Below are 13589 nucleotides of genomic sequence, written 5' to 3' on the forward strand. Positions count from 1 at the left end.
TTGGCTTTCCATTAAAAGGATTATCACCATTTCAACCCATAGGGGAACTAGAGCTCTTCAATGAACAATTATCTGCAGCTCTCCCCTTCCTCCATCTCAGTATGCCATATGTGTGCAAGATTCATCTCTTCCCAACCTCTCCATCAGAAGCCCCCTATCACATTTCGACTCCCTTCCTTCTGCCAATCTTCCCCTGGCACCCTTGACTGAAGGTTGGGTCTTGAGTCACAGAATGGAATTTTCATGCTTCCCCCCACCCAGTTAAAGGGTTGACTCTCCCCTACATTTTAAGAACTCAGTTTCTACAATGACTGATCAGTTCCTGGAAAGCCTACAAGCGGATTGCCTGAAAACCAGGTCCTCTTTGTTATATACACAATAACATTGGTATATAGTGGGTTGATAACTGTCATGGCAGATTACAAGATACAGTCTACTTGCCCCACACCCACTACCTCGATTCCCTCCTTCTTTCTCAGCGAGACACACTTTCACATAAACTAACAAATTCTAGCACACCTCTTAACCTCCCATTATACAATTTATTAAAAATACTATATTTAACCAAAATATCACCTCTTATTAAAACTATTCCTCCCTGTTCCTACCCACCCCACCCCTGCCCATTTGTGTTACATACAACACTGTCGCTTCTTCCTCATTTCCACACAATATGATATTCAGCCCCTTTTGGCTATTTCTCCTCTAACCCAAACAGACACTCGCCCACCTCACACAAACACACAACCCAGAATTCTACACACAATCTGCAGCTTGAGCACTTTGCCATGTGAATAATAACCAACATCAGTAAACACAAAACAATCAAGTTAAACAAAAGTTAACAACTGAAGATTAACCAAACCCAATGGAATACACAGAAAAAGAAGCTCTGGAATGACCAACAGAGAATACAAGAGAATGAATACAGAACCACACAAGAGAGATGGGAAAGGAAGAAAATGAGATTCTGAAATCTTCACACACACAAAAATATCTAGAAGCTAAGCAATGAGATAACAGAAATAATAATTTAAAAAAACACTGTACAAGAAAGTGCTCATCAATAGCAATGAAGCAAAGGAAATCTAATCAGTGAACTGAAAGACAACCATGATGACTTCTGCCAATGAGAGAAACAATCAAACACCCCCCCACAAAAAATTAAAGAAAGACTAAGGATGATGTGGGGCACCAAGAGGACAAAAATATGTATCATTGAAATATCAGAACAAGAAAAGACACAACTCTATAGATAAAATAGTAAGAAAATCCATGGGAAAAAAAAGGTCCTCAATATCGCAAAGGAGACGATAAGTATACAGCAGAGAGTACTCTAAATAGGTCAGACTCACCAAAAACAGGGCATATAGTACACAGATTATCTAATTTCAAGGAAAAATTGCAAATCTTCAGAGCAGTTAAGAGTCAAAATCATTATCTCTCAGCAGAAACTATGCAGGAAAGAAGACAATAGAGCAGCATATATCAAATGGAAAGGAAAAAAAAATGCCAACCAAGAATCCTATATCTAGCAAAGAGATCCACCAACAATGGAGGAGAAATAAAAATATTCTTTAAGAAGAAAATGTTTACATAATCCGTAAAATCAAAGCCAACATTACAAAAAAATTAACAGTACCTCCATCAGTAAATCAACAACAACCAAACATAAACATGATACCACTAAAGTCACTAACACCACTCAGAAATCAACCCATTGAAAACAACACCCAAAACAACAACGATCTAGAAGAGCTATGAAGACATTTATACACTCGCCCTCAGCAAAAATTAAGAGAAATATAAAACATAAATAAAGTGATATGGCAGCAACTAACCTACATTTAGAATGAATACAATTGAATGTCAATGGGCTGAATGCACTAATCAAAAAGACAAAGAGTAACAACCTGGATTAGGATACAACACTCATCACCTGCTGCCTTCAAGAGAAACACCTCAGATAAGAGTAGATTGAAAGTCAAAGGATGGCGCAAATTTACAAAGTCATGGACAAACCAAAAAAGCAGGAGTAGAAATATAAATCTATGACAAAAATAGACTTTCAAAATAAACAACATGCTAGACAACAGTAGAACCTACATAATAATCACAAAATCGATAGACCAAGAACACATAGCCATAATAAACATATATAAGCCCAATGAAAGACACTCAAAACATATCAATCAAATCCTACGGAAATGAAAAGAGAAATCATCATATCTACAACAATAGTAGGAGAATTTAATAAAACACTCTTAAGGAAGGTAAGACGAACAGGAAAGAAACTCAGAAACAACAACAAAAACTGAATTGCTGAACAGCATAATCAAACAGCTCAAACTTTGAGATTCTTTCAGAGTATTCCAAACAGCAGCAAAAATATACAAGATCTTCACCAACACACATACTAAATATATGACCACATACTAGGCCATCAAACAAGCCTTAAGATATTCAAACACACAGAGATCATTCCAAACATCTTCTCAAAGCACAGTGCAACAATATGGGAAATCAACAATAAAAAAACAAAAAAAAATAAAGGCAAACACATGGAGATTCAACAAAACATTACTCAAAATAGACTGGCTATTGGCCCCAAAAAGATGCATACCAAAATCTATGGGACACAGTAAAAGAAGTAATGAGAGGTCAGACTGAAGCAATTAATGCACACATACAAATAAAGAGATTCAATTTTTAACCCTTTAACAACACCTCCAAAATTTAGAACAGAGGTAGCAACAAAGTAAAGAGAAGTAAAGAAAGCATAAAAATTAGAGTACAAATAAATAAGCTGGAAAACAGAAAAACAATGGAATAAAAATCAACAAAACAGGAAGTTAGTTCTCTGAGAGGATCAATAAAATTTTAAACACCACTAGCAAACTAAGCAAAGGAAAAGAAAGAGCAAATGAAAATATCTAGAATTTGAGATGAAACAGGTGGCATCATAACAGATCCAAAAGAAAAGAATAACACATTATTACAAAGTATTGTATTCCAAATAGACCACATAATCTAGAAGATATGGAAAAATACATAGAAATACACCCTATACCCAAATTAATGCAGACAGACACAAAAACTTGAACAGACTCATAGTAAAGAAATAGACAAGGCCATTAAGAAACTTCTAATCAAAGAAACATCTTAGGACCAGATGGCTTCACAGGAGATTGTACAAAGTATTCAGAAAAGAGCTGACACCAATTCTTCATAAACTATTTGGGAATACAGAAAGAGACAACAAACTCTGAAGCTCATTTTATGAATCCATTAAAACCTTGATTCCATAGGCAGACAAAGCCCCCACACAGATAATAAAGATTAATATTCCTCATGAACACAGATGTATAAATGCTCAACAAAATCCTGGCCAACATTCTAATAATATATATACACACACACATACCAAGTGGGATTGATACCAAGACTGCAAGGATGGTTTAATATTTTAAAAACAATTAATCTAATCCATCACATAAACAAGGTAAAATATGAGAACCACATGATCATATCAATAATGTAGAAAAGGCAATTGAAAATATATATAACACTCATTTCTAATAAAAGCAATCAATAAAAGAGTAATAGAAGGGGCGGGACGGACGGTGAGGCGAGCGGCAGCTGGGACCATGGGGAAAAAAAGAGTAATAGAAGGGAAAACCCTCCATATTAAAAGGGTCATATATGAAAAATCAAGGGCCAATATCATATACCTACTAAAAATGGAAAGCAGACAAGGATGCCAATTATCACCACTCTTATTCAACAATATGCTGGAACCATAAGACAACAAAGAGATGTTAAGGCAGTACAACTGACCAAAGAAAAATTGAAATTCTCGATCTTTGCTGATGATATGATTTTAAATAGAGAAAACTCCAAAGTTTCCACAATAAGATTGTTGGAAACAAGTGAGGATTTTAATTATCAGGATACAAGATTAACAAGCAGAAGTCAACTGGACTCCGATGTAACAGTGAAGAGAAATTCAAAAAAGACATCAAGAAAAAATACCATTCACAATAGCCGCATAATAGTTGAAATACCTAGTAATAAACCCAAGCAAAAAAACCCCAATAGAACTATACAAAGAAATCTATAAACCATTAATTAAAAACTACAAAAATGGAAGAATATCCCATGTTCCTGAATATCAAGATTCAATATTATGAAAATGTTAATACTACCTAGAGCAATCTACAAACTCAATGCAGGACCGATCCAAATCCCAACATCATTCATCAAAAAACTGGAAAAATTACCAATTTCATATGGATAGGGAAGAGGCCAAGGATAAGTAAAGAAGTTAAAAAAAAAAAGAACAAAGTTAGACGTCTTGGTCTACCAGACATCAAACCCTAGTACACAGCCACAATTGTCAAAACAGCCTGGTAAGGGTTTAATCATAGACACATAGACTAATGTAACAAGAAAGAAAACTCAGAAATAAGTGCATTGGCCTACAGACAACTGATTTTTGACAAAAGACCAAAAAAATAAAATGGGAAGGAGAAGCCCACCAAAACAAATGGTGCTAAAAAAAACTGGATATTCATTTGCAGAACAATGAAACCAGACCCATATATCTCCCCTTGCACAAAAACTAAATCAAGATGGATCAGAGAGCTGAATGTAAAAACCAAATTCATTGGAATCATCAATGAGACAAAAACCTAAGGGCCCTAATGCAAGGCATACATGAACTATCATATATAATAAAAGATGCACATACAGTAAGAGATAAAATAGATGACTGGGGCTTATTAATTATATTAAAAACTTGTGTACATCAAAAAAGTCATCAAAAGAATAAAATGAAAGCACACTGTGGTAAGATATTAAGCAATGAAACAATGGACAAAGGACTAATTACTAAAATCTAAAAATAGACAATTTACAAAAGATGATAGACATCTCAGTGGTTAACAAGCACATAAGAAAATGCTCTCTTCACTAGCCCTCCAGGATACGCAAATCAAAGCAATGATGAGATACAATAGTCTAATTTTTTTAAAAATCAGAGAACAACAAATGTTGGAGAGTGTGTGGAGAGATTGGAATTCTTTTTTTTCGTTTTTTTAAACGTTTTATTAGGGGCTCATACAACTCTTATCACAGTCCATACATATATATACATCAATTGTATAAAGCACATCTGTACATTCTTTGCCCTAATCATTTTTTCTTTCTTTCTTTTCCCTTTTCTTTTTTTACATTTTATTAGGGACTCATACAACTCTTATCACAATCCATACATATACATACATCAATTGTATAAAGCACATCCATACATTCCTCGCCCCAATCATTCTCAAAGCATTTGCTCTCCACTTAAGCCCTTTGCATCAGGTCCTCTTTTTTCCCCCTCTCTCCCCGCTCCCCCCTCCCTCATGTGCCCTTTGTAATTTATACATCATTATTTTGTCATATCTTGCTCTATCCGGAGTCTCCCTTCCCCCCGCCTTCTCTGTCATCCCTCTCCCAGGGAGGAGATCACAAGTGGATCCCTGTAATCAGTTCCCCCTTTCCAACCCACTCACCCTACGCTCTCCCAGCATCGCCCCCCACACCCTTGGTCCTGAAGGTATCATCCACCCTGGATTCCCTGTGCCTCCAGCCCTCATATGTACCAGTGTACAACCTCTGCCCTATCCAGCCCTGCAAGGAAGAATTTGGATCATGGTAGTTGGGGGGAGGAAGCATCCAGGATCTGGGGGAAAGCTGTGCTCTTCGTCGGTACTACCTTGCACCCTGACTGACCCATCGCCTCTCCTAAGCCCCTCTATGAGGGGATCTCCAGTGGCCGACTCTTGGGCCTTGGGTCTCCACTCTGCACTTCCCCCTTCATTCAATGTGGTATATATATAAATATATATACACACATATATATATATACACATACACACACACACATTCTTTTTTTTTTTTGCATGGTGCCTTATACCTGGTCCCTTTGACACCTCGTGATCGCACTGGCTGGTGTGCTTCTTCCATGTGGGCTTTTTTGCTTCTGAGCTAGATGGCCACTTGTTTATCTTCAAGCCTTTAAGACCCCAGACACTATCTCTTTTGATAGCCGGGCAGAGATTGGAATTCTTATAAACCAGTGGTGAGTTTGTAAATACGTACAACCACTGTGGAAAACGATATGGTAATTCCTAGAACAACTGGCAATAGAAACACTATGAGTATATACCCCAAAGAAATACAGAACAGTTCACCCCAAACCAGCAAACATTCCTACCAGAGTGATAAGCCATATTGATGGGAAAATCAAGTCAAGAGGAGGTATGGAGAGTATATGAGGGGGTACCGAAAAAAACAAACAAACCCTAAAACGGAATTTATTTTCAAAGGTATATAGTTAATTTTTTTACAAGACAACCTTATCACCTTCAAAGTACTCTACATTACACTTAAAGTATTTGTCAAATCTGCGATTCCATTCTTGAACCACATTGAGTTGATCAGAAGTTGATCAGATAAAGATAAAAGATTTTTTGAGTTTGTGAATTGGTGTATATTGCTGCTGACTTTATGGACAGCCTGTCCTGGTTTGACTTTGCTTATGGATGCAGACTCACAAGGTTCCAACTGAAATGAAGATTCTTCACACCAAAGAACATGCAAATTGGATTACCAAAATTGGGGGATAAACGCAAGCAGTGCTGGCTTATAAAGTCTCATGGGTGGGGGATATTTTGAAAGAATTATGGTGTAGGTGTTCACATAACTGCAATGGCTAGGAATATAATAATTTTGTTTAGTTCACCTATAGAATATTATGTTTAAATGAGGCAGGCACATTTTGAGTTGTATGCATTTTAGTTTTATCCTGTTAGGCACAAATAAGATTCTACTATTGTTTTCATTTTGAAAATCATGTATGGCTAAAGAGTTGTGTGTAAAGGTGTCAAGTTGAAAAGAGGTAGTTTGTGGCAGTTACATAATTTCATGTCAACTTGAAGATATATAAAATTGTAGGGGTGGAGTCTATCCTGTCAATCAGGTCACAGCCTAATAGTGCCTCCTTGTGGGTATAAACTCCTAAGGAGGGTCCTGGGAAACTTCCTGTTTCTCTTTACCTTCCTGCTGCAAAGCCACTCAGACCTGCCAGAGCCACCGCCATTGGATCCACAGATCCACAAAACTTTGCACCCACTGGTTTGTGATATTCCTACATTCTGTATCATTGCATGTGGCTTCATGAGTGTGAGAAGGAGCTTATGGACTAGTATTGGATTTACAGACATGGACTGGGCTGGGATGTTTACTTGATACATAATTAGTTGTTGATATAAAGCTCTTTCTTACACATACATGTCACTGAATTTGTTTCTATAGTGAAAGTGATGGAACACAATGGCTTTATTAAAGATATTATATAAGGATCTTATGATCCAGAGAGATGATTGATAAGATTCTTTATCATAAAAGAATAAAGATGCCTCTGAGATGAATCAAAGGCAGATAGAAAACAGAGGTCTAGGAATGGATTTTGGTCTCATACTTAATCCTAACTTCAATTAATTACTTATGACATGGCCCTACTTCATAAGAGTCCCCATGAAGGAATCATGGAAGATATGAGTGCTACAGCAAAGTGTGGTGAAGAATTAGATGGTGTCTCCCTGAGATAGTTAAGGTTTATGTGCTAACCTGGCTGAAAAACACATGTAGGATTAATTGAAGGGCAGAAAGAAAAATGACTACGCGAGCCTTACCTTTCTAGTTCTCTGGTCTCTTGCTCTGATAGTTGGACAAGGGTGTGGCTGCCTTAGCTAGTTCTCTGCCTCAGCTGGCAAGGCTCACTTTCTGCAAGACATCCCTGAGGAGAAGCTGCATGGACTTACCCAGATGCAGCCCTGCGTGCTGGAGAAGCCGCGTGGAGACCCCTGGCAGCGTTGAGATGCTTACACCACCAATATATTCAAAGACTTTCTACCCACTGGCCCGTGATCCTCCTGAATTTAGTATCATTGTGTGTGTTTTGTAAGTTTGAGGAGGACTTTGTAGATCGGTGTCAGACATATGGTCTAAGTTTTACGGGCTTGGACTGGACAGGGTTGCGATGCTTTCTGAATGTACACATACCCTTTATATAAAACTCTCTTTTATATACAAGTTGCTGAGGATTTGTTTCCCTAGTTTACCCAGATTAATACACCCACTATCAGAAAGAATAGCGTCTGGGGTCTTACAGGTTTGTTTACAAACGCAACCAGCTAAGTGAGATATCAACAAAAACCATGTGGAAGAAGCACACTAACATCTGTGATACAAGGAGATTGTAAATTATATAGTCAAAATCTGACAGAGGGAATGGTATAAGGGTTTAAATTGTAGATTCTGCTTTGCAAAAGGTTATGGAGGACAATGGAATCCCAAATTACACTTGTAGTATCTATACATGGAATAAGCCTCTGGTGATTTCCCTGACCAGAATGCAGGTCTGGGAATAAACTGTTTTTCTGAGAGAGACCATTATAGAGACTATTATAGTAGGTTAAAATGATAAATCTGACTTGAATGTTTAAAACCTTTACATTTGATCTCCCTTTTAATACATTTTGAGCTTAATCTGGTTATAAATATATATACATATACACACACATATATAAAATATTTTATAAATATATTTTTCAAATTGGGATTTATCTGTTGTATTTTGTTATTTTTAGTAGCATTCTTGACTCTGTGTTATGTATATATCTATGTATTTTGGTATATGAAACCAAGGTTGGGAGAATCTATAGAGACAATAAGCAAAATAAGGGTTCCTGGAAGGTAAGGGAAGAAGGGTGGGGCAGGTAATGGGGAGCGTAGGGAGTAAAGGAAGAAAGAAATGTTTTGAAAATGATTATGATAGTGATTGTACAACACTGCTTGATATGACTGAACTATTGAGTGGTATGAGGTCTACATTATGTCCTAACAATACAGACTGAAATACATATATATATTCAAAAAAGGAAGTTTTGTCTATCATTAACCTCCATTGTTCATATAAATAGTGTCCATTAAAATTAGATTTTAATCCATACAAGTCAACAATTCATGTAACGCTGTCTGAAGCCAGCTTGTAATTATGTGATTTCCTTTTTTGAACAGTGCTTTACATCGTATACCATTGGTTACATTAATAACAATATCAAATGAATTACCATATTTTTAGGAAGATTATAATGTTCTCTATCATTAAGTGATTTCACTTGGGGTCTTACAGGCTTGTCTTCAAACAAGCAGCCATCTAAGTGAGGCACCAATTAAATCCAAATGAAAGAAGTACTTCAGTTTGTATGAGCCAAGAATTATAAATAATAAAATCCAAATGTGAAGGAGAGAATGGTATCAGCATTATAAAGTTAATTATGGCAGATGTAGTTTGGTTAAAATGAAAGATCTTCTCATTTGATGTCCCTTTTACACATCTGGAGCCCTGGTATGTCCATGGTTATGCATGAGCTGCTCATTGAAAGGTATGTAGTTCAAAACCACCAGCTTCTCTGTGGCAGTAACACAATCTCCTGTCAACTTGCAAAGAGTGGAATCTAGCCTCTCAATCAGGTAACACTCAATGAAGCCTCTGTGTGAGTATGGCCTTCTCCTGAGGATTCTGGGAATTCCGGTCTTCCTCCCTGGAGGCTGGACAGACACTCTCTCTCTGCTTCATCTCCCTGCATGTCGTTCCTGTTGACAAGCCATATGAAGCTATGCTGATAGCAGAGCCCTTGGAGCTGGAGGAGCTACATGGAGACCCACACCAGTGCTGAGATGCTTCCACCACCACTGGGTCCACAAGACTTTCTACCCACTGGCCTGTGATCTTCCTGCACTCAGCATCATTGCAAGTGTTGTGTGAGTCTGAAGAGGAATTTATACACTGCTATCGGACATATTGGCTGGTATCGGACTTATGGACTAGATCTGAACTGGGCTCGGATATTTTCTTAATATACAATTACTCTTTGATATAAAGCAGCTCTCTCTTACATATATATGAGTGTCTCTGGGTTTGTTTCTCTAGTCTACCCAGAAGACCACGTGATTTTTGGAAGTCAGGGCATTCTACTCCAATATATAGTTACATTCTTGGATACTCACAGGGGCAGTTCTACCCTGTCCTATAAGATGACTATGAGTTGACACGGACTCAATGGCAGTTAATTTTGTGTTTTATTGCTGACCCACTTTAAAGTTGTTTCAGTTTTTAATATTTTCTCCTTTTTTTGATTGAGGCTTCCCTATGTATTGTTCACTCATTGTTCTTGCCTTTTTTTTGTTTGTTTGCTTTCTGTTTGTGTTTTGCATGATATTCTGTACCTGACATCCAGGCTAGGTAGAACTATAGAGACAGTAATTGGATTGACAATTGCCTGGGACTATGGCAGGAGAGGATGGGGGAAGTGGGGTGCTAACAATAACGAATATAATAAGAAAATGTCCTGAAATTGATTGCCATGATGATTGCACAAATGTTCTTAATATGACTGATTTCAATTGTAACATATGTGAAGTGTATGCTAATCAAAATTATTTTTCAAAACGGTTTCTAGTTAAGAAAAGAAAAATTAACTCATCCTTTATCTCTCTAGCTTATATTATACCAAACACATTCAAAGAAGAAGGATGAAATGCAAGTACTCAAAGTGTAAAGAATACCTCAGGTGCTACAAAGTTTGCAGTGTAACATGGAGTTAAAAGAAGTCCATTTTCTCCTCGAAGTTGTTTTGCAAATCCAAAATCACAGATCTTTATTGAGTCTGCACTGGCTGATTCATCCATATATAAGATATTACTAGGTTTAAGATCACGGTGAACAACCTTGAAAATAAAGGGGAAAAAAGCATTAGGCTTCTATAGGCAATTTAATATCTATGAAATGAAACATTTAAAATACTTCTAGGGTAGCAGCTCTCAACCTGTGAGTCACGGCCCCTTTGGGGGTCCAATGACCCTTTCAGTGGGGTCACCTAAGACCATCAGAAAACATCTTTCTGATGGTCTTAGGAACCGAGACACCACTCCTCTATCCGTCTCCAGGCGGGTCTGTCCACATGCAGCTATGCCCATATACAAATACCCGGTGTGAAGACTGTTACCCATGCTGCACCATGCTTCAAGACAAAATTTCATTTATTTGTCATTAGAAATAAATATTTCACAATATATAATTACATATTGTTTTTATGATTAATCACTGCACTTTAATTATGTTTAATTTGTAACAATGAAAATACATCCTGCATATGAGATGTTTACATTAAGATTCATAACTAGCAAAATTACAGTTATGAAGTAGCAACGAAAATAATTTTATGGTTGGGGGTCATCAAAACATGAGGAACTGGATTAAAGGGTCACAGTATTAGGAAGGTTGTATTAGGAAGGTTGAGAACCACTGTTCTAGGGGAAGGAAAATCTGGGATTGATACTTTGTATATGCAGAAAACTATCTCTATAAGGTATATACTCCAGTTTCTACATGTCACCTGTTTGTTAACTACTTCCCATCTCAAAATATCAAAATCCACATTTCAATTCCACTTCTGGATATGATAAAGCTCTTAAGTCCTCTAAACAGATATAGTTTTAGAGGCTCACAAGGGCAGTTCTACCCCATCCTATTGGGTTGCTGTAAGTCAGTTTCAACTTGATGGCAGTGAGTTTGGTTTTTGGGCTGGATATGATACACTATACACAAGCTGTTATCCCTAACAGTAAATAACCATAAAAACTGGACAACTGAAAAATGCAACTTTCTGAAGGTAGTAAAGAGAGAACAGAGTCAGAAGTGGACAGATTCTGGTGAGGAGAATATATTTTGTATGAATGGAGACAGAAAACAATAGGGTTAAGTGCCCATAGTTAAAACTTCTAGCTTGGGGTTAAATATAATTCCAATGACATATTTCAGCGGGAGGACATATGCAGAAAGTAACAAAACCAAAAACGCTCTTTCTGGCTTGAAGGACTAGAAAAGTACTGGCACTGATTACTACACTATGGATGTGCAGGAGGTTCAAAGCAGCTTGTATAAACATAAATAGAATAAACAGAGACTAGAACTCCTGCTCAAGAAACAGAGTTTGTCGCTTACACCGAGCCCAGAAAATAATCCAGGAAAACAAAGGAAATAACAATACATACTAGAGTAAAAGAACATTAAAAAATCTTCACAACTTAATATTCATAATGTGCACAATACAATATAAAATATCTGACTTACAACGAACCAAATATAGTCTCATGGAAAAAGAAAACCAAGTCCAACTCAGAAATGAATCACATGTTATGATTCATAATAATCAAGGATTTTAAAGTGGCTGTCTTAACTATCCTTAAAATAAAACATGTCTTCCCTGCATAAAAATCATGGTAAGAATAAGTTCTAGCAGAGAAACAAAAAATATAAAATAGCTAAATAAAAATAACAATATGGTTTGCTCTATGTTATAATTTTCCTATAATTACTGTCTTCTGCATTTAATACTGTATTACTTTCAATCAGCAGTTTGCTACACTGAGAGGTATTTTATGTTGAGGAAAAAGTTTTACTCATCTTTCAGTCTGTAAAAGCTTTACATGACTGACATGTTCAACTACTCACTGAATGCTTAGCATCCATTTGTTTAAATGATGTAACAACTTGTAAGTTCGATTCTAAGAAAGTCTTGTCTTTTAGGTGAGAGAGCTGATAATGAGGGTCAATGAATTAAAGTACAATAAAATCATTCTGATTGTATTATATAACAATTTATATTTCAAAATATTGAAAATATAATCTATTATACCATATATACAATTAAGTGGGATTTTTTTAACTTTAGAAACTTTACTCCTCTCACGCATAGGTAACAAAGCGAAACAAACAAAACCCATGTTTAGGAAAGGATCTCATCTCATTTTATATTCTTTACTTTGGCAAATAGTCATCTTTCAACAAGCTGTTGCCTGATTAGGTTGATGTCTTAATGTCTTCATACTCTGCTGTACATATACAGTACGTTGCCAAGAGCAGAGCACCTGCAATTTATACAGTAAACAAAATCCTCCCGTTGATGAAGTAGCTTTGTTCATGTGTACTCTTCTTTCCTACAGAGACATTATCTTCTCAGACACTGCACCAAACCCTCACAGGTCAAGACATAAGCAATGTGAATGAACTGCTTTTCAGAGGCCCGATGAGCCTCAATATGTATTCAGAAAGGATCTAGTTCCGAGGGGGGGGCTGATAGTTAAATAAAAAAGAATCAGGATTTGCTAGAGTTAATTATGTGGAGCAGAAACTGGAAATGAGTAATTTTACAGTAATATTATGTATTTGAAGACAAGGACATAATAGATTGCTTAGATCAGTAACTTCTCACAAGAGATGAAAAAGGCTCAAGTTTTAAGAGAGGCATGTATGCAATAATTTTTTTCAACTGAAGCTGAGGTCTGATGGGCAATAAATCTGTGTTCTTGCCTATGGAACCTATATGTTCTTTGCATGGGAAGAGACCAAGCACCCAAGCATCCATCCAACAAGAAGCAATGACTTTATTAATGACAGAAACAGTACAAATTTC

At 36.7% G+C, this 13589-nt stretch overlaps 1 protein-coding gene across 1 annotated transcript in view; it reads right to left on the reverse strand.

Moving 5' to 3' along the window:
- The window catches only part of RPS6KA6 (ribosomal protein S6 kinase A6), a 263852-nt gene that overhangs the window by 47394 nt on the left and 202869 nt on the right, over window positions 1-13589 (reverse strand). Inside the window, exon 18 of the mRNA XM_075538267.1 lies at window positions 10681-10842. Coding sequence (XP_075394382.1) covers window positions 10681-10842 — 162 coding nt within the window. The remainder of the gene's footprint in view (window positions 1-10680; window positions 10843-13589) is intronic.

The sequence above is a fragment of the Tenrec ecaudatus genome, chromosome X, assembly GCF_050624435.1.
Source record: "Tenrec ecaudatus isolate mTenEca1 chromosome X, mTenEca1.hap1, whole genome shotgun sequence".
NCBI lineage: Eukaryota > Metazoa > Chordata > Mammalia > Afrosoricida > Tenrecidae > Tenrec > Tenrec ecaudatus.